The 21,274-nt window shown below is 47.8% G+C and overlaps 1 protein-coding gene across 2 annotated transcripts; it reads right to left on the bottom strand.

Annotated features, from left to right (window-relative positions):
- Positions 1-14,550: 14,550 nt before the first annotated feature.
- LOC135416873 (maestro heat-like repeat-containing protein family member 6) lies at positions 14,551-21,008 on the bottom strand. Of its 2 annotated transcripts, XM_064660160.1 has the most exons (18): positions 20,745-21,008; positions 20,372-20,436; positions 20,045-20,257; positions 19,612-19,759; positions 19,305-19,369; positions 19,046-19,195; positions 18,713-18,861; positions 18,331-18,478; positions 17,898-18,085; positions 17,673-17,810; positions 17,279-17,393; positions 16,717-16,854; positions 16,323-16,499; positions 16,039-16,194; positions 15,775-15,876; positions 15,423-15,525; positions 15,100-15,156; positions 14,551-14,795 (listed from the first exon to the last, which is right to left on the bottom strand). In XM_064660160.1, the coding sequence occupies exons 1-18, from the start codon at positions 20,860-20,862 to the stop codon at positions 14,596-14,598; spliced, it is 2,430 nt and encodes an 809-aa protein (XP_064516230.1). In that variant the 5' UTR covers positions 20,863-21,008; the 3' UTR covers positions 14,551-14,595. The 2 variants fall into 2 exon arrangements, with proteins under 2 accessions (XP_064516230.1, XP_064516231.1); XM_064660161.1 differs by lacking the exons at positions 19,612-19,759; positions 20,045-20,257; positions 20,372-20,436.
- Between the last annotated feature and the right edge of the window lie 266 nt (positions 21,009-21,274).

Below are 21,274 nucleotides of genomic sequence, written 5' to 3' on the forward strand. Positions count from 1 at the left end.
GCCATATAAACAGAAAGATTGGAATTCTCATTTATTTCATGCAGAAAGATTGTAGACTCATTTCCAAAAGCAACGTGGATATAATCCTATCTAGCTTTTGCTGCCAAATAAACAGAGGGACTTGCTTCAGTGAGAGATTTCCACGCAGAGAGCACAGGGCTGAGTCTGCAATCACATAATTTTAATTTGAAGAACAGACATTTTATTCTTGGTATGTAAATGGTTCGAGTTTTTTTCAGAATGCAAACAAGACAAAATGCATCACTTTCCGAGTTAGCTTTAAGAACCAACAATTAAAATAATAATAATAGATTTTATGGGAGGAAAAAAGCAGCGTTGTCCCACAGGGCCAGTGTTTTGGGACTGAAAGGGTCATTTCAGCAAGGATTCTGGAATTTGATTGGGTGTGTATGTTTTGTTTGCATTGAAATACATTTAAAACAGCCTATGTTTCATATATGCAACTGTGTTTTCCAGTTTAGCTGCTGGGAGGTTTTTTTATCCTGAACTATCTATTTTAAATCATAAATTGCCTTTATCATAGCAGGTCTATATAATACAGATAGTGAGTTTTCTGTATGTAGCTATTTGCACAGGTTTTGTAGGTCAAAAATTCCAATTATTTGTATTTTGTCTCTTTGTTTAAGTTTGAATTCATGTGCAAATCTTAATCTTAGAAACCCATATGTGGTTGTGCATGCTTAGGCTAGACTTGGACACATGCTCTCATTAACTCCTTGGGAACAGCTCAGCTCGAGAAGTGAGATCTGGCTCACACACCAGGCTTTGCCCTTCAGACAGACAGTGTGAACACAACCTTTTGCAACTGCCTGGAAAGGCTGTTTTCATAATCACAGGAAAGAATAAAGACAGCACATTGGAGTATTTTTGTTATATTGTACTTGTCCAATTTCCACATTGGTCAACAGAAATTTCCCCTTGTGAATTTGATAGATTTTTTTTTGTTTCCTTTCAGATTTGTTTTCTCTTGTTAACAGGGTACAAGTGCTGCTCTCTGACTCCTGAATTAAGAGGTGTTACATTTCTTGGTTTAACTCAGGGACCACTTTCAGAAAACTGGAATGAACCTGCTCATGTCTGAACAAACACAATTAAGAATACCACAGGCCTGTACATTTTCAGAAATAAGTCTCTTAGGAAAGCAGCTGCTATTTATACATGGGTGAGTTGGTTGTATTTTTATTCTAACCAGCCTTGTTTCATAGAATCATAGAATGGCCTGAACTTGACGGGACTTTAAAGATCATTTCTTTCCAACCCTCCTGCCCGTAGGGGCACTATCCCGGATTGCTCAGTGTCCCATCCAACCTGGTCCTGAGCACTTCCAGAGATGGGGCTGCCACAGCTTCTCTGGACAACCTGTTTCCTTCTCTTTCTGAACATTTCTCAGGGGTCTCACCTGCTTCAGTAATAGGAACTTGCCTGTTGCTGGAGAGGTTTCAGTGGCATGGAAGGTGTGGGGATTTTGTACGTGTTGTCAGCAGCTCAAACTGATGTAACATCTCTCCGGAGCGTGAGGCATCTACATCTTTAACAGTTTTGCAGTTCTTATGGCAGAGTAGAAACGAGTTTCCTCTGAAATGGCACAGACTACAGTATAACTAGGCAGACTTATAGAGTAAACCTGTGGCTGCCTTAAAATAAACAAAGCTCCAAAATGCAGAAGTGCATGGCTGTGACAATGAGCCAGTTCAGGGCAGCCTTTTGGTACTCGTGTGTTGCAGATGAACATGAAGATTTCAGGCTTTTCTCAGGCTTGAAGCTTTTTAGTTCTCTGCCACTTTTACCAGGAGCTCAGGACAAAGCAGATAGTTTGCACAAACTAATCCTTATAAATACTGGTATAAAATACTTCTCTGAGCCCTCAAAATGGGACACTTGTTTAAATGGCACATACCAGTTTTCACCAGACTCTGGACCAGCTATGCTGCTTTTCTGGGCTTGAACTCCCTAACAGTGTCAGAAAAAAAGTGTGTTCCTGAGTGCTTCTTTTGCAGTGCTAGAATTTAATCTTCATGGCCTGTCAGCAGCATTGTTCAGTCTTACTGTACACACTATATGTCCCTTTGAGAAACAGTCTGCAAATGTTTCAGCACAGATTCTCATCAGCTGCTGTGGAAGCTGATCTTTCAGGGTTTTGATTATGTGACTTCTATGTCTTTCACTGAAGTTGAATGACCGCTAAAATCCATTTTTATAATCTTTTGGTTTTCTCTAGAGCCAAATCTCGGAGTTTTCCTATCTGATCTCCTTGTAGGTTATTATCTGGATAATATAATAGTAGTCAACATTTGGGATTCTTTTCATAGCTTTTACAAGAGGGTACTTCAGCTATGTACAGCCATTCAGCTTCCTGTTTACACAAAATCCATTTTTACCCTTGTTCAGCTTTAAATTAAGTCTAGTCTTAACTTGTTAGAACAACTGCTTAAAGGTAAAGTCAGGTTTCTGTATTTATTCACTGTATTCTGCCTGTGTCCTTGCTTGTTCTATAGAGTCTGTTGTTGGTAAACACCGTATTTTCTTTTCTCAGTCTGTTTGGATGCCAAGCCCGTTGCCAGAGTTAAGTTCTGTGAATTGACAAGGAAATATTGGAGTCTCTTAAGCGTTTTTTTTTTTTTTTACATTTCTTTTACATCTCTCACCTTAAAGTCTGAACTGGTGTTGGGATCACCCTAACCACAGACTGCTCTAGGAGTGCTATTGCAGCTCTTGGCCCAAGCCATCAGCCAGTGTGTCACCTGAGGCCACTGCTGGGCTGACGTGGTGGCCTGGTTTTATCTCAGAGAGTTCACGTGCACCCACCTGTGCTACACCTCTAATTCAACGTGGAACTCCACCTGCTCAGATCACCACTCTGGGCTGTGTGCTGCAGTGGCAGCTTGAGGCTGCAAACTGCTTTTTAGGGACTGGTGAGGAAATAAAAGGTAAATCTTATTATTGTGACAGAAATCAGGCCATCAGTTTGCTGTCTTAGTCTCTGACCTTTTCTTCAGTAATCTGGAAAGTTTTGTGCTGTGTTTGTACTTTGTCTGGTTTTAGTAAGACAGTTGTGATTCAAGGTTCATCAACATTATTAAAAATCAGAGACCTCAGACAAAGGTAAAGCAAGTGTGATATGATTACTGTGCCTCTAATCAGTTGTGCAGCTCTGCATATACTGGGCCAAACTAAAAAATGGAATATGTATCTCTTTACGTACAGAAGACATTCTGCAGAACACTTGCAAAACATCCTGAGTATTAGCACCTAAAATTAGCAAAAAAAGAGACTCCAAATAGAGTGAGTGTATCAGTCTACAAGTAAAATGCATAATGTAAAGCAGATATTTACAAACATATGCAAGTAATTATCCCGATCAAAATATTTTAATGATTTTAATAAAATGATTTGCTTTTGCCTTCATAATTTTTTTTAAATAACCATCTGGTTCTTGGCCTGTGCCCTCAGTTGATGGCACTTTGTTTCTATTTTTATTTTTTCTGCTTATAGTAGCTGGGTTTGTGTGTGTATGGAGAGCTATTACTGGCAAATTGCTTTCCTTGGCATGAATAAATCACAAATTGACAGGGATGGTTCTCTTCCTTCTCCACAGACTAGGAAAGGATTTTGAATTTCAGCAAGGTTTCAGTAAGGTTTCTTAAGAGGACAACACTAACTTCTGGATTTTAAACTAGTCTGTGGAGAACGTAGAGATCTGGGGAATGCAAAAGCAAAGTCCAGGTTTACATTTTCAGTCCTGTTCCCTGCAGGTGCTCTTTGGCAGGATCCAAGAAGATGCCTTTCTAATGTTTCCTGGAGCAGCCATTCCTCAGGGATGGCATCTTTAGGCACATCAATTGTAATACAGCTCTGAACTGTCAGGTGGTAATCGTTATTTACATTGTACATTTCCCTTTCACACAAATTATTGCCTATTTATAATATTTGTAGTTCAGCGCTCTCGAGAAATGGACGTGGAGTTAAAAATTAATGTGTGCACCCTAATGAATCATTCAACAGTGCTTCAAAATTTGTTTTCAGTTTTTATTCTTATAAACCTCTGTTTGAGTTGAAACAAGAATATTGAGAAGAAAGAGAAAGTTAGCATATGGAAGACTTTTATCATAAAGCTTTCAGAGTCCCATTGGCTGAAGTAGGACAAAAAAAAGCTATTTCCCTCTTGAGAAAAACTAGAAGTTATTTTGCAAGGTCTGTGCTGACTACAGCTCTACTTCTTTATGAGCCAGTCCTCATCAATCATATTTATTGTTAGCAATCCAAGCTGTGCCTGTAGTAAATTAACCTCTTTTCAATCCTCTTTCACTAATCTTTTACCATGCTATCTCAATGTATAAACTGGGGTATTAAGTAAAATATATTTTAATTCTCAGGCTGAATCCTTGCAAGATGCTGATGTCTTAAATCATACTTCTTCTAACACTGTGCCAGAAAATACATTATTTTAGAAAAGCACTAGAAAACAAGCTTGTTCCAATTTCTCCTTCCATATCACAGGAAGAGACAGTGACCAACTCTCTTTGGAGTGCACTGTCAGATTGCATTGACATCTCAGCACACCAGATGTCCTTTTGGATAGCCAGTGACAATAAAAATGAGCTATTCACCCGCTTTGAAAGACAAAAAGTAAAAAAACTGTGCTCTCAAGTAGTCGGTTTCAATCTATTTTGAAAATATTTCTGTGTATCACAGAGCTTTTGTTATTTTCTCCAAGTTTAGCAGCGGGTATCCCACAAGATTCCTACCACCTCTCAAGTCCGTGAAATATGATTATGATTAGAGATAAGTTATTACAATAACCCTTGAAACCGAGAGAGCTCTCTCATGGGAAGCTTTCCCGTTCAACAAGTGTGTGCAGTGCTATCAACAGTTTGAGTGGAGCTTATCTGCCTAAAATTAGATATAAGTGATTCAGTGGAGCGGGTTTAGGGCTAGAGAATATACATAAACCAGTCATACCTTGACATGGCAAAAGTGTGGCTGGGCCTGAGCTACCCTGATGCTTCCTGAAGCTGCCTTTTTACACTGGCTCTGAACATAAAAAAGGTGCAGGAACCTTAAAGTGCAGATTACTTGAGGCTCCCTCACAAACCTGTATTTCACTGTGTGACTCAGATTTTGCTTCTCTCTCTCTCTGCACAGATTGATCTCTAACAAAAAGACTGAACAGCATGAGAAACCTTTCCTTTTATTCCAGTCAACGGGACAAAATTTATCTGCTACCCTACCAAAACCAGCTGAGGTTGCCTGAAAATGCTGAAGGAGCTTTGCCTTTCCTCAGCACAGCACTGCTCTTGGGAGCCACTGAAGGAACTGCCATTCCCTATGGATTGCAAACCTCTTTTCTCATTATCACAGGCAGCAAGGCTTGGCTTACAGAAATGAGCTATGACACCAGGTAACCTTAGCAATGAAGTGCTGCAAGTTTTCCTCATCAGTGAATTTCTCTAGGAGTTCCTCTATGTATTTCGTGGTCAAGGTCATGCCTGTAGGGGGATGAATAAGCAGAAATACTGTGGAACAGCACCCGCAGGTCTAAATTAAAATTTAAATTCATTTTAATTATGCCTGAACATCACGTGTGTTTTATGTTTTCAGCAAAAGAAGTACGAGAAGGCGAACAGGAAACAACTCTTACTTTCCTTTCACATGCAAAAACCCCAAGACCCGAAATGAAACTTTCTAAAGGGAGATCCAAAACAAATGGAGTCTGATGATCTTTAACAACACAGATCATTACCTGGGGAGGTCCCTCTGCTTTTGGAGCTACTATTGAGCTAGCAGGACTCCTGATTTACTGTGCCTGTTCTTCTCTGTGCCATAAGATACCAACTTTTAAAGAAAATTCCATTATTACTTATAAGCCCCTGTGCAGCCCAGAAGGTGATATCAAAGGCTCACTTTCTTCTCATTTTTGTTTTCAAAGGATAATTATATGTGGGATTGATCAATTCCAGTCTCTAAGTAACTAGCACTTGACTTCTTTTGTGCCTTTTGAACAAGGATCAATGGAGCATTCAGCTCTGATGAATGTACCTCTTCAGACAGAGGAAGTTCTGCAATTTTGAACTCTATCAAATATTTCAGACAGCTTGATTTTTAATAAGCACATTCTGCTCAGATGTTTTCTTGATTTTAAGGGGGAAAAAATTGAAATAGCTGTAAAGAAAGAAACTTTAGAGTGCATGGGAGAATCATAGTTTCATTAATTCAATAAGTTCTTTGAAAGAAGGGAAGATATTCTGTGGCTTTTATATTTTAGTTCAAATAATGAGAGACCAAGGTCCATCCTCCCTCTTGAGTCTTCTGCCAGCTCTTGAGTTTTTGAGAGCAGTGAAGTTAACCCTTTCCCAGAGAGCCAATGACAGCCTTTGTGGGTGTCTGCATTCAGTCTTCCTGACGTATTGCAGTGGACAGCTGGGGGCAATGTTTCACAATTTGCTTGAACTGCAGAGTTTGCAGCTCACATCAGAGGTTTTCTACCAGCGTTCCTGAAGTGAAAGCATTGGAAAAATGTTCCAAACAGAGAGGCATAAATGCTCACAAAGGACATCTGTCCCAGCAGAACCCAAACGTGCCACGATTGCTGTTCAGGCAGGTGCTGCCTGACCGCCCCAGATCTGCTGTGCAGCAGCACTGCTGCCAACCAGAGATGAACACAGTGACAAATGTGTGACACAGGGCATGGAATTAAACTCTGCAGGCCCAGATTTATTCCCAGGAGAAAATCATGCCTCGAAGAATGCCAGCCTCAAGGACACCGTGTCTGGCTGGGAATGATTGAGCTGAACTTTGTCAAAGGCAGGAAACGTCTTTTGATGCCTCCTGTATCAAAAATGTCATCTGCTGAATATCATGTCACAGGTGAGTACTGTTCAAAACAGTGCATTGCTTACTTTACTGCATTAGGGCCATGTATTGTTTTTAACTTCCCTGCTTTTCTTCATAAATAAATAATATTACAAGACAAGTTTTTATGCCTCATTATCATGCCTGAGGCAGGTGGTGATCTCACTCACACGAGTCTCTGACAAGTCAATGGGACACCATTTTTCACCAGTGTAATCCCACTTGTGTCCTGGAATAAATTCATACCCACTTTCTCCCTAAACACACTTAACTGGAAAGTTTCATCATGTCCTTGATAGGTAGGTAGCTTCATATCACCACTTTTTCTAAAACCTGGTAAGTTGAAGAGTTGCAGTTTGATCACAATTTTATCACTGCTTATGTCAGTGAACGATATTTCATCTGATAAATCCACTTCAAACAGAGGGAGACATCTAATCTTATTTCCTAATACAGTGTTTCATACATACAACCACTTAAACCTGTTTTTCCAGTAGATTCTTTAGCTATCAAACATATATTCCCAGATGCTCTCGTGTTCTCCAAAGCTTGAATCACACTCATTTAAAATCTTCAGTTTTCCATAAACAATTAACAAGGATAGGCGAATTTGCAAGAAGCCTTTACAATAATCCTTTGTTTTTATTCATTCACAGTATGATTTTATTTTTCTCATCAATCTTTGTTTAGCTGTTTTTTCACCCACCCAAATTTTGGGAATACCTCAATACCACTTAAGCTAAAAGTAAATGAAAACAAACCACGACTAAGCATGGCAAAAGTCAGACATTCATCTGAGAAATGAACATAGGAAATGTTATTACAGATCACTATAGAACCAGGGTCCTCATTAACACACACACATATATATACATATATATACACACACATATATATTATATATATATATACATATTATATCCATGTATATTATACACACACAAAATATATATATATACACACACATATATATTATATGTGACTTGTATGTGGAAAATGCCTCTAAGATTTTGATGTGGCAATCTGTATTGCAGTATTTGTAGCAGAGCTTTAAAATGTGAGATATTTTATATATATCGTGTCCAGACAGTGCTACAAATAGGAATAAAGAGTGTGGAAAGCTAAATAAGTTTAAAGACAATGTCGATGAATATTTATTTAGTAAGCACAGAACTGGTAGCTGAGAGCTGCTGCACAGAGGAGTATTCTTAGTCAAAAGTCATGATCAGTGGTTTCTGTTCCTAGGCTCTAACAAAAACAAGGGGACACTGATCAAATAGAGGATGAAACTGTGTGTTCAGTTATAGGAGATTTTATAGCCTTATTTAGAGAAAGCCAATGTAAATTAGACATAACCAAATTCAAAAAGAATCCAGCAAATCCTAGAAATAGAGATTATTTTTCACTATAAATGCGTGATTTAAAGTTAAAGTTACATATAAACCTCTGAATCACTTCGTAGTTGTAACTGCAGTCCTAAAGCAATGGAAAAAATTATGCTGAAGTCCAGAGGTAAATGTAATTTTGATATATAATCTCACTCTTGGAGGAATTGCACTTTTTAATTGTTGCTATGCTTGCTTCAAATGAACAGTGGGCAACTGATGCTAAGTTTTGTCTTCATATGACACCAATTAAAAGAGAATGGCTTTGGTGACCTAACAAGTATTACTCCCCTGAGACAAAACATACATTTTTTTATGCTGATTGGAAAAAAAGAATTTATTTTAATGTAATAAACACAGTTCTCTGATGCTCCTTTTCTTCTTTATTAGAAGATAAATCGGTGGGAGAGACAATTACTTCTGTACACTCTGCTTTTGCCAAATGTAGGATACTTAACATCATAGCACCTGATTGCACACAGTTTAAGGGATATGAAGTTAAATAATCTGAATGGTATTTTGATAAAGACAGGCCCTTGAAAAAACATAGTAAATTAATTAAGGACAGCAGTAGAGTCAAGGGATACCTGACCAAAAGCAAAGCTGTAACAAGTGATGTTAAATTTCAGGCTGCCACAAATGCCTTCATCATCTACACGTTTTCATTAGAAATTTAGGAACAAGAACATCATTTAGGAAGAGAAATTCAAAGGCATAGGAGCAGAGATTTGCCTAGACTGTGATATCAGGCTCTTTCCAAGAGTCACCCAACATTTCAAGTTCCAAACCCTTGATTAAAACAAGATGGTTGGCATCCCACAGGATTAATGTCTTTCACCAGTACCTTCACCTCAAAGCCACTGTTTGAGTAGGTAAAAAAACTTCTACTGGGCATAGTTTAGATCCTTTACAAGAAGTGATCTGATGATGCCTGTCTCTGGGAAAATTTGTCTTGATTTCCTACATGAATTCCCTTGTATTTCAAGATATTTTGGGGTATATGAATTCAAATGTCCTCACTGAATTTTCAGGGGTTTTGTTATAATTTAATTCTGCTCCCCAGAAAAATGTTGAGAGATCAGTGTGAACTTTTGGCTTGTTCTTCAGTTATTGTGATTTTGCTTGATCCTTTTGCAAAGTAGTAGATGTTAGATTTAGTGCCAGCAATGCTGATGTAAATCTAAAATTACTTGGATTCAAACCATGGCTACCACACATCTTCTGTGTGATTGTAGTTAAGGTTTTTAACCCTGCATCTTGACTAATAGTCATAGTGCTGCCCCACTGACTTTTGATGGATTTTTGATCAGAATCAGATCTTTAGCTAGTCTACTTTAAAGCAGCTTCACTGGAGTAAAAACAGTCTTCAGTGTGTGAGGATATTTCTAGATATGGCTGGTTCTGAGTCAGTAACTCTGTGCTGGGGCAATCAAAAAAAATACATGCCTTGCTTTGAAGAGGTAGTAAGACACCATCCTGCAACATATAAATGAATCTAAAATTATTCTAAAAGTGCATTCACCTTTCTTTTTCCTTTTTTCTTCTTTGCAAAAGAGAAATTTTTTGAGAAGAAGAAACAAATTTGAGAACGGGCTGTTGAGAAATTACGTGTTAAAGTAATTTCGTGCTATTTTACAGTAAAATTCCAACCTTGTGAAAACCTTTCCTAAATGAAAGTGCTGTTTTTGCTGATAGCTCTGGTGATGTGGAAATTGGAGCTGGTTTATGCTCTCTCTCACCCCTTCAGCATTCTAGTTATACAACAACTAATTTGTGTGGAAATGAGAGAAATGATATTCTAGCCAACTCATTAGGTGCAATTAAAAGAAAACCATCCCTCAGGGTCAATGAAAATCACTACCAGAAAAATAATTGTTCGTGTTAGAGGGCTGGCTTCCCTTAAGCATAATACTGTTGTATTGGTGTTCATTTTTTATGGGATTCTTATGGTTCTATTAGAAATAAGACACAAGGAAATAACACTTTCTTGAAAGGAATGTTTGAAGCCAGACTTTCGTCTTTTCTTTTTAATGGAAGTTAACTACCACAGATTGTAAAACTACAATTAAAAAGTTGATTTTCCAGTGTCACTTCAGTAGTTTTATAATTCAAGATTTTTTTTTGCATTTACTTTTTAATGTAAATTTCTGTTACAGAGAATAGAACATTAAAGAGCATAGTATAAGAGCTGGAAGAACTTAATGACTGTGCACACATACTGAAAGATAAAATTTTGCAGTATAGATAGAATTACAAAATATCTGATGTAATGATTGTTGAAGTCATTCACCTGAAATGATTCTTCAAAACAAAATTATGAAATTATGCTGAGATCAATTCTTTTGAGAGTTGCTTGTCTTCAAGCACAGGCATATTTTGGAGCATCCCAGTGCCTGTGTCTGGGTATGCAGCTCATTTCACTCCACCCACCCTGGAAGCTCTGACAAGTGGGTATTTTTCCCTCCTTTTTTCTCAGATATTTGAAAACAGAACACTCAAACATTTTTGTCATTACATTCAATATTGACTTGTTTGTTCTGATATGTTACCAAGTGTTGATATGCTCTCAATTTCTGTTTAATGGGCTGCAGCAATTTCCTCGGGGAGACTATTTAGAATTTAGCAGATTTCAACGTTAGTAAAACATTCCTAGTGTTCATCCTAAAAGTTGAATTTGTTCCTTTTCACCCCGTTGCTTCAAAATTGTCTTCTTGGTCCTTTGTAAGTGATGTCCAGTGCTCTTTGGGAAAAAAACCTCTTTTTCTTTTTGTCTTTTTTTTTTTTTAAATCATGAACGATGGTAATATTCTTTACTGATTAAAAATAATAATAAAGAATATGCTTTAATTTAAAATTCTCTCCTCCTTCGTGTTGTAATGCAGCATTTCACAGAAAAATGACAGGAAACTTTGAAGAGCAGAAAATAATTGCTGTGATACATTAAATACTTGAGTATAATTACTATCTAAGAGCTGCAAGAAAACTACTTGATGCGTTACTTCTTCGCAATGAAAGGCCCACACCTTCCAGAACAGCAAGGTGACTTAATTCGGTGTATAATGAAGAAAAAAACCATTTGTAAATGACAGATTTAGTTTTTTTCCTATTGATCAAAGTTGCAATTACTAGAGCAATTAACTTTTTGATCTCCATTAGGGTGCAAGTCAAATCTACAGGAGTTAAAAATGACACAGTGGTATTTTTTTTTCCCTCAGAATTGATTAGCAGTAGCTGTCAGGAAGTTTAGCAGTGAATCATGCTCTGATACACGTACAGAAATCATTCTGTCCCCCCAAAATGTATGCAAGACAAGTATAGGAAAGAGTATCTGAAGGTATTAAGTTAGCATTTATGGTGTTCGTTTATTAAAACTGAATCAATTCCTTACATTCTTTTTTTTCAGGTAAATCAGTTGACAGAATTTTACACAGCAGGTGTATGGTCACATTTGGCCTTAGTTTGCAGTATTCAGTATCACTTTGAAGAAGTTAAGTTCCATGATTAATTTTTTATAAGGCCAAATACGTATTGTACACAAGTGCTACAGAAGTTTACAATAGATTTACCTAATAAGTAGCTTTAAAGGATCAGCGTAATCAAAAAGAGAATGTTTTGCCCTATGTTACCCAGGGCAAAATTATTTGAATTTAGTATCTTACTTTTTTTTTTTATTTTTAACCACGTCCGGTTCACGTCACAGATACAAACTTGATATTTTTGCCCAATAGAAGATCAGCTGGGAGCAAAACAGACAACTGAGACAAATGAGAGGGAGAATTGGAAGTCATTTAAATGATTTTTTTTCTCTGAAGTCAAATTATTACAGTACTAGAATGTAAGCTGGAAGCTTTATAGCTTTGAGAACTCAGATTACACCACATTAAAAGACTTTGCAGTGTGAAATGGATGAGAATGAGAAAGGGGAAAAGATGGGTAAACAGCAGCAGTAAAAGTGAAAGCAATTTAGCTACAACCATTCAATAAATTAGTGGCAAAATGGGAGATACAGATCTCACAACCACTAATGAGCCATTCATTAAAGCAAACTGTGTTTCAATTTTTTTTTTTTAATAAAACTATAACCTGAGATATTTGTGGATTTCAAACATGTGCTTGTTCTCATTTCCAAAGTTATTTTGGTTGAGCTATCTCAGCTTTATCTGTAAGAAGTTTGTGAAATGAATACAATGCTTCACAAATAGGAATACTCTAAGCAACTAAATACACATACCTTGAGCTGCTGATGTCGGTAGACAAAGCAATAGGAGCAGAGAATTCTATAATGTATTAGGCCTTTGAAATGAAATGACCTCATAATTGCTTAAATATTGCTTGAAACACTCATATATATGAAAGAGAGCAGTGAAAATGTAAATATTAGGGTATGGTTTCTATAGACACAAAAAAACACACACAAGAACTTTGTAGTAACTGGAATACTAAAGTATAAAATTCCTTACTATATACTGGTTAACTACTTTGCCATCTGTGTAACTGTTTCTGACCTGGTAATATTTGTATACTTTAGTGAAATAACAATGATAAGAAGAAGAATAAGAGCAGTAAGAAGATTATGTATTTCTATGATATCCTGATTATTTTCTTTACGTGATAGTTTCTGCATTTGGGGTTAAGCCATAACAAGATATTATCAGAGTTACCATTATTAAAATGTTTTCAAGCGTTCAGTTCTCAAAAGATGCTGCCCAGCGCCTGCGGCTCCGCTCTGCCCCCACCCCATCCCCGACTGCACCAATCCCAGAAGAAACAGACTGGGGGGGCGAGGATGAGGTACCCTAGGGAAAAAATTCCCACATCTCCTTTCAAACCTATGACACAAGGGCACCAATGCTGCTCCCACCCCATTGGCCAGGGCTGCGCCAAAATCAGCAGCTCTGGCAAGTCCTTACCCAAGGAGACCTGTCACCGCCCCCAGTCCTGGCAGGGCCGGTGCCCCTCTCCTGCCCAAAGAGCTGTGCCCCCGGGGGACGACTCCCGAGGAGGCCCAGGCGTTGTGGCTGCTGCTGCTCCTGTGCACAGCCTGCTGCTCTTGTCTGTGGCTTGGGCAGCAGCGACGGCGCAGCCCTGCCCGAGGAGCCCCGCGCCCTCCCCGTGCTGGCAGCACCTCCGCGGGCCCAGAGCTCTGGCTCGGCGGGCTCTGGGACACAGCCCCGTGGGCTGGGCAACCGCGGGGGCCCGGGCTGGCCCACGGCCCTGCCCCTGCCCCTGGCCCTGGCTGGCAGCTGCTGCAGTCTGGGCTGGGAGAGGGACTGCGACAGCAAGTGGGTTCGAGCGAAGTAGAGGATGGAAACACACACTGTCACGCAGTGGAGCTATCACCGTGCTGTCACAACTTTATTGAAGCAGGGCTTGGACTTCTATAGGGGAGGGTGAGGAAGATGCTGGAAAAAAGGGGGGAGCATGGGACTGACATGGGAAACAGCCAACCAGGGAAGGAAGGAGGGCACATGGAATCAGCGGGAGCCAACGGGGAGAGTATCTGCAATGCAGCAGATGGGAACCAATAGGAAAAATGGGGATATCCGTGAGAGGAAAATACATTGAAATTGGAAAAACTTGGAAGAAAACTGTCTGAACAAGTTCTTTGGTAAACCCTGGTAACAATAAAGCAGTCTTTTCCTGTATTAGTCTTCTCTCGGTAACAGTGTCCCATAGTATCGATCCCAGGCAGGTGCTTAGCCATTTGTGCTTCTTCCCGCACCTGCCTCAGCTCCTCTTGCCCTATTTGCAACAGTTCTTTTTCTCGGCAGGTGCCTTCCTCAGGCAGCACCAGCGGTCGTGCCCCGCCAGGGCCCCCTTGCCCTCCTTGTCCCCAGCCAGGCCAGCCTGGCCCCCTTGGCGCTGTCCCCACCCTCCTGCCCAGGCCTCCAGCCCTTCTGCCGCAGGCACGGCAGACGCCCCGGGCAAGCGCCACAGCAGCCGGCCAACACCTGGGCAGGACACAGATGGCACTTCCTGCCTGGGACAGGGCTTCTGGCCATCTCCAAGGACCTTTGGCTCAGGGAGCCCCACAGCTCCAGCCTTTGCCCAGCTGCTCTGCTGCAAGCTTGGAGGCTTCAGCACAGCACCACCAAAGGCCAAGGGGACTTAGGGCTCTTTCTCTTCTCACTGCACACCTGGGCAAGCGTTGCTGAGCACAAGGACCCTTTTTCCCCTCTCCCCCAATGCCCTGTGCAAACTGGGCACCAAAAAACACTCCTGAGCCTCTGTGTGTGGCAAGAGGAATTTTATATTCCTATGCTGGACTAGAGGGAAGTGCTTCCACAGCAGGGGTCTTCCTTGCAGGCTCACGTGGGCCCAGCAGACACCGCTTCCCACATCAAGCCTCCCCAGAGCTCAGGCAGCACAGCCAGAAACTGCCCCGCAGAGCAGGACAGCTCGTGCAGGCCCCGCACAGCCAGTCTGGCGGCTGCTGCACCTGGGGGGATGCAGCTCTCTGAGCAGCTTCGAGCACACGGTAGCTCTGAAGCGCCAAGCTTGAGATGGCGGGGCTGGTGTCATTCCTCAGACCCTGAAGAACTGCAACAGGGAGGAACAGAGCCAAGGTCAGAGCCTGGATCTGTGGCGACCCAAGAAGCTCCTCCTGCCAGGACCATCCCACCCAGTTCTTGCCATGGCCAGCAGGGAGCAGGGCCCAACGGGATCAGCCGGAGCCACCAATACCCCCCCCCCTGCCCCTGAAATCTCTCTCTGCTCTGCCCAAGCCGTCCCTCATCCGTGCAGGGAGCAGAGCCCTGCACAGCCAGGGCAGGATTGCAGCTCCCTGCCCAGGCTCCGTGCTCCTCCCGCCAGCCCCCGCTGACACCGCGCTGCCCTCACTCACTCTCGATGATGTCCTGCAGCTCTTGGGGCTGTCCCCGCAGGTACCTCCCGGCGATCCCTGGGAACACAGACCCTGTCAGGGCCCCAGCGGCACAGCTCCCCCCCGGCGGCGCTGCCGGCCCGGCCACGCACCCTCCTGCCCTGGCAGGGCTGAGCCCGGGGCCTTCCCGCCTCGGGACTCCCCAGGGCTGGGCTGGCACAGGGCGGCAGCCGCCAGGGCACTCGGGGCTCCCCAGCACATCCCTGGGCCGCATCCTGCTGCCGCTGCAGCAGCCGGGGCTGGGGCCGAGCTGCAGTGGGGCGGGGAGGGACCTTGTGGCTCACCAGTGAACCTGATGGCCGCCTCTCGCACGGGCTCCTGTGGGCTCTCCAGGTACGGCAAAGCCTGGCGCAGGTACTCGGCCGCTCGACTCCGCTCCTTTTGCAGCTGCAGAGAGAGGCAGGGCCGGAGGGAAGGGTTGGCTGGGGCTCTGCCCCTTGGCCGGGAGCTGCCTGCGCCCAGCACTGGCCTCCCCTGCCCGCACGCCCCAGGCAAGGCAGCAGCGTGTGGGGCGCAGGCTGCTGTCCCGCAGGCGGCTGCAGCAGTGGGCAGGGCCACAGTGCCAGCCCCACACTCTGAGCGTCGGGGACTGGGGGCTGCTCCAGCCTGGGGCTGGGGCTTCATGGCCGTCCTTACCAGGCACTCGCTGAACATCCACAGCTCCTTCCTCTTCACTATCTTCTTCAGGTCCTTTCTCTTCAGGAAGCCGGCCACACAAAGCAGCGCTTCCCCAGAGGCCTGCAGAGCAACAAGCACTGGGAGATGGCACCACGGCCCAGGGCAAAGGAGCCGTGTCCCTGGAGCAAGGCCAGCAGGAGGCTGGAGCCTATCAGGTGCCAGGGCAGGAGGCAGCCCAGCCCCCTGCCACGGGGACACCAGAGCCCACAAGTGCTCACTCACCTCTGCCACTCTCTGGTTCTCATCGTGGCAGTGGAAGAAGAGTGGAAGCAGGCTCTGGCGCACGTGTGGCTTCAGGGCCTTTTTTCCCTCTTTCTGCCCTGTCACCATCACCCCACGGAAGAGGAGGATGGAGGACAGCTGCACACTGCTGTCAGCCTGGTGGAAATGAAAAGACCTCAGCACTGGCTTCTCCAGGCCCACCTGGGCACAGGCCTGAAAATCCACAAGGCACAAAGTTTCCTGCCAGCACCCGTTGCCTGTGGCTGCGGGGCACAGAGCCTTACGTTGTCGAAGAGCGGCTGCAGCGCCTCAGCCAGCTGCAGGGCGGTGGGGCTGGAGAGCTGGATGTCTTTATCGGAGAGCAGAAAGCCGAGGACGCTGACAGTCCTCCGGACCAGCTCTCCATCTGCGTCCCACAGGAGCTGCACGAGGCTTTCAGTCAGGCTGCCCATTCTTTTGGCCTGTGAGGAACACAAGGCTGTGCTGGGAAGCCATGAAGGGCTGCAGCCCCAACCCCGCTCTGGCGGGGCAGTCCCACGTGCTGCCGCGGGGCCCAGAGCCCAAAGGCCTGTCCCGAGGGACTCGGGCAGCTGAGCGGGGAGGCAGCAGAGCTGGCAGCAGCTGTGCTCCCCAGCCCCGGCATCGCAGCACGGCTTCGGCCAACCGCCCCTTCCTCACCGTCACGGCATCCTGGCTGAGCACCACCAGGCCCCTCAGCACTTGGCGGCGCATCTCTGGGCACTCGCTCCACAGGTGCCTTGAAAGGATCTGCAGGACGCTTTCGCCGCACTCCCTCACGTCCAGGTAGACCAGGGTCTGAAAGGCACGGAGCGGTGACGGGCTGCCCGGCCGGCAGCAGCCCGCACCCGCACAGGGCTGGGCCCAGGCAGCAGCACAGGGCGCGGCACCGTCCCGGGCAGCCCTGCCCAAAAGCAGCAGTGGCTCTGCAGAGCCCCTGGGCTCCCTGCCCTGCGCAGGCCACCCGCCCGCTCCTCTGTGCCGCCCAGCCCTGGCATTCCTTGGCCTTGAGGAGCCATGAGGGAAGCGCGAGTGCTGGCAGCAGAAGGACCCAAAACACAGCTGGGGACAAGTGTCACCCCAGCAGCAAGGGGCCAAGGGCACACAGTGGAGCCCCCCCTCTGCCCCAGCTCCCTTCACTGGGCTTCCCCCGCAGATGCGGCTGCACAAGGCCAGAGAGGTGGAGGCAGCTCGGCCAGGCAGCGCTCGCCATCAGGCTCACCTCCACAAGGAACACCATGGCAGGGAGCTCCCAGGGACACATCTCCTCGCTGAGCAGCTCCAGGAGGCAGCACACAATGCTGCAACACCAGGGGGTGCAGAAAGAGCCCATCTCCCTGGCAGGAGGGAAACAAGAACTGTCATGCCTGAGCTGGCTGGGCAAACCTCTCCTGGGACTCACTCCCAGAGGCCTGGTCTTTCCCCAGCACCCTGGCAGGGGACCAGGGCACTCTGGCAGGCGGCTCCTCCTGTGCACCCGCCTCTCCCAGCCTTTGCCACTCTGCTCGGCCATCCCTGGGTGACAAGGCCCTCCGGCCCACGACCACGGGCACTGCGTGGGGTGCCCCGTGCAGAGGGCAGAAATGACAGGGGCAGCGGGGACAAGGGGGTCTCACCTGGCCAGCAGACCCACTGCGTAGTGGTGGGTGTCGGCGTTGAGGAGCGTGTCCCAGCCACACTTGCGCTCCAGTGCCACCACCACGCTCTCGCAGCGCAGACGGTGCAGCAGGGCTTTGAGGGTCAGCACTGCAAACCTGCGTGCAGAGCAAAGCCCAGGTCATGCTGGGAGCCCTGGCCAGCCCCAAAGGCGTGGCAGGGACAGGAGGAGTGGGATGGAGCACCTGTTGGGCTTGGTGGGAAGGCTGTGTTGCTTCCGGCACTCCCTCCACAGGGTGTCAACCTCCTCCGGCATCTGCACTGTGCTGAAGAACACTTGGAAGAGCAGATGCACAAAGAGGTTGGGGAAACACTCCCTCACTGCCCGTGTGCAGCAGAGCAGATGGAGGATCTTCCAGAGTGCCACGGTTGCCTGCAAAAAGGAAACCAGCCGGAGACAGCGCTCAGTGCCCGGACATCCATGGGGCAGGGCCCGAGCGTGGCAGGGAGAGGCCAGGGGAGACACAGCAGGAGCAGCCGGCCTGGTGCCCCTGAACCTGCCCCTAAGCCAGCTTGCCAGCCCAGTGCCTGAGGCAGGGAGATGCAGTGCTGGGGGAGGATGAAGAGCTGCCGGGGAGGTGCCGTGGCGCTGAGCAAAGGCCGGTTCCAGAAACTCACAGCCAGGGCAAAGACTTCCGCTTCATCCCCATCCGAGGTGCGCATGCTGCAGGCTGGCCAGCTTCCCAGGACGAGGGCAAGGATCGTCAGCACCGACTCTGCAGTAGTTCTCAAGGAGATGATTGCTCTCCACATGCTCACAGCAGCTCTGCGGGGTCAAAGCTCTGTGTCAGCGGGTTCTCAGCCACAGTGCCACGGCCTGGGCACTTCCCGCTCCCAGCTGACAGAGCCACAGCACCCTGAGGAGCAAGGAGGGCACATGGGAGCAGGATCCGTGGCTGGCATGCTAGAGGCTCCTTGGAACTCTGGGCCTGAGGGACACCTGGGACGGGCTCTACAGGATGATGGGCTGGTGAGCCCTGGAGGCAGAGGGGCCCCATACCTGTCACAGCATGGGGCAGAGCGCAGCAGAGTCACCACCACATCCACGGGGTGCGCCTCGACCAGAGCCAGAAGAGTCCTGTCCAGTCTGCGCTCAGCACACACATTGGCCGTGAGCCACCGGTGGATGTACCTGACGAAGGCTGGCACCTGCAGGGGGCACGGGGCAGACTTGGAGAGCTGCCAGAGCCAGCAACTTGCCCAGCTTCCCCCGATAAGCGCTTCCCTTCCCACCACTCTGGGCTGGCCTCAAAGGCTGAGGGGACCCAGCGGAGCCGGCGTGAGGGCCCGCACAATCCCTGCAGGGCTACAGCCCTGGCCACAGGCTGCTTACTTTCTCGGCACTGGAGACACCATTCTCCACAAGCAAATCCAGCAGGGCAGCGCTGGTCTCGGCATTGCAGAGGTCAGAGCTTGCCATGCCCCCAGCACCCATGGCGATGGTCTCTTCCCTCCAAATGCACCTGCTGAATTGGCAAACCATCTGCAGGAGAAAGGCAAGAAGAGAGGGATGTGCCCTGGAGAACTCCGACAGCGGCACCAGGCTGAGCAGGGACAGCAGGCCCAGCCCAGGAGGCCGTGGCTGCAGGTACCTGTGCTGCCCTGCAGAAGCGGCCCCGGGCGCGGTCCTGCTCCTGTGTCCGGTCCCGTCCTGGATCTGGCAAAGAGCGAGCGCGGTCAGAGCTGAGGGGCTGCGGGACAGGCCGCAGAACACGGCCCAGCCCTGCACTCCACAGGCAGGGTCGGCCCCGGCATGCCCCGGCATGCATGGAGCTGCCAGGGATCAGCCCCGAGCCCTCCTTCCCCCTCCCTTTTCCTGGCCCTGTCCACAAGGGATGGGATGGCAAGAGGCTCATCTGGCTGCAGCCACCAGCCCTGGGGCCCAGCTCTGCCACTCACCCTCCTGCAGGGGCTGGGACTGCTCCGCCTCCTCAGGCTGCTGGGATGGGCCAGCTCCAGGGCCTTCCTCCTCCCCCTCCTTCAGCCAGGCCAGCTTGGGCACCCTGGGGGGTCTCTGCTCTGTGTCTCTCTCTGGCTTCATGGCTTCCTGCAGGAGAGATGGCACGGAAAAGCTCTGGCTCACCAAGTCCTGCACAAGTGCCTTGAAGGCACCTGAAACACAGCAGGTTTGGGAACACTGCGGCTCATCAAGTTCCAAAGTCTGGCCTGGAGGGGCCAGGGGGGAGTTGGAGAGCTGCCAGAGGGAGCAATTTTCCCAGTTGCCCCCGAGAAGTGCTTCCCTTCCCACCACACTCTGCTGGCCTCAAAGGCTGAGGGGGCCCAGCAGACCTGGCTTGAGGGGCCACACAATCCCTACCCACAGGCTGCTTACTTCCACAGAGACAACTCTCTCCCCAGGAATGTCCAGACCAGGAGCACTGGGCAGGCACTGAACGGCTGCGATGTCAGTGTCTGCCTCGCCCTCAGGTGTTGCGCCGTCAGTCTTGGCCGTGAACTCACTGGGCGTGGGGTCAGGCTGTGCCATGACCTCGCCTGGTGCGATCCTGGTCTTTGGACGCCGAATGCCCACGAATTTCCGAACGGCCTACAGGAAAACAAAGGGCAGGGAAGAGAGGGATGTGCCATGGAGAGCTCCGACAGCGGTGCCAGGCTGAGCAGTGGCAGCAGGCCCAGCCCAGGAGGCCGTGGCTGCAGGTACCTGTGCTGCCCTGCGGAAGCGGCCACGGGCACGGTCCTGTTCTTGTGTCTGGTCCCGGCCTGGATCTGGCAAAGAGCGAGCGCGGTCAGAGCTGAGGGGCTGCGGGACAGGCCGGAGAACACGGCCCAGCCCTGCACTCCACAGGCAGGGCCAGCCCCGGGATGGCCAGTGCATGGAGCTGCCAGGGATCAGTCCTGGGCCCTCCTTCCCCCTCCCTTTTCCTGGCCACGTCCACAGGGGATGGGATGGGATGGGATGGGATGGGATGGGGTAGGATGGGATGGGATGGCATGGCATGGGATGGGATGGGATGGGATGGGAAGAGGCCCAGCTGGCTACAGCCACCAGCTGTTGGCCCAGCTCTGCCACTCACCCTCCTGCAGGGGCTGGGGCTGCTCCACCTCCTCAGGCTGCTGTGCAGGGGCAGTCTCAGGGCCTTCCTTCTTCTTCCTCCTGAGAAACCTGCACAGGCTGAAGCGTCTCTCCGCCATCCTACAGTCGGGCCTCAAGGGCAGCCGCCGCAGGGATTGGAGACGCCAGGGAAAAGCTCCAGGGCACGAAGCCCCAGAGAACGGCCTCGAGGGCACCTGCCGCAGGGCCTGGAGACTCCTCGCTGAAGCTCCGGGTCACCAAGTCCTGCGGTCTGGCCTCGAGGGCACCTGAAAGATAGAAAAGCCTACAAAAGGCAAGTCCTGCAGTGCGGCCTCAAGGGCAGCCGCCGCAGGGATTGGAGATGGCAGGGAAAAGCTCCGGGGCACGAAGCCCCAGAGAATGGCCTCGAGGGCACCTGCCGCAGGGCCTGGAGACTCCTCGCCGAAGCTTCGGGTCACCAAGTCCCGCGGTCTGGCCTCGAGGGCACCTGAAAGATAGAAAAGGCTACGAAACGCAAGTCCTGCAGTGCGG

Source organism: Pseudopipra pipra, chromosome 7, assembly GCF_036250125.1.
Source record: "Pseudopipra pipra isolate bDixPip1 chromosome 7, bDixPip1.hap1, whole genome shotgun sequence".
NCBI classification, from domain to species: domain Eukaryota; kingdom Metazoa; phylum Chordata; class Aves; order Passeriformes; family Pipridae; genus Pseudopipra; species Pseudopipra pipra.

Coding starts and splice junctions, on each gene's coding strand:
- LOC135416873 (XM_064660160.1), bottom strand. CDS start 20,862: ATGGCGGAGAGACGCTTCAGCCTGTGCAGGTTTCTCAGGAGGAAGAAG. Junction 19,760..20,044: donor AGAGAGTTGTCTCTGTGGAA/GTAAGCAGCCTG, acceptor TCTCTCCTGCAG/GAAGCCATGAAGCCAGAGAG. Junction 16,500..16,716: donor TCAGCCAGGATGCCGTGACG/GTGAGGAAGGGG, acceptor TGTTCCTCACAG/GCCAAAAGAATGGGCAGCCT.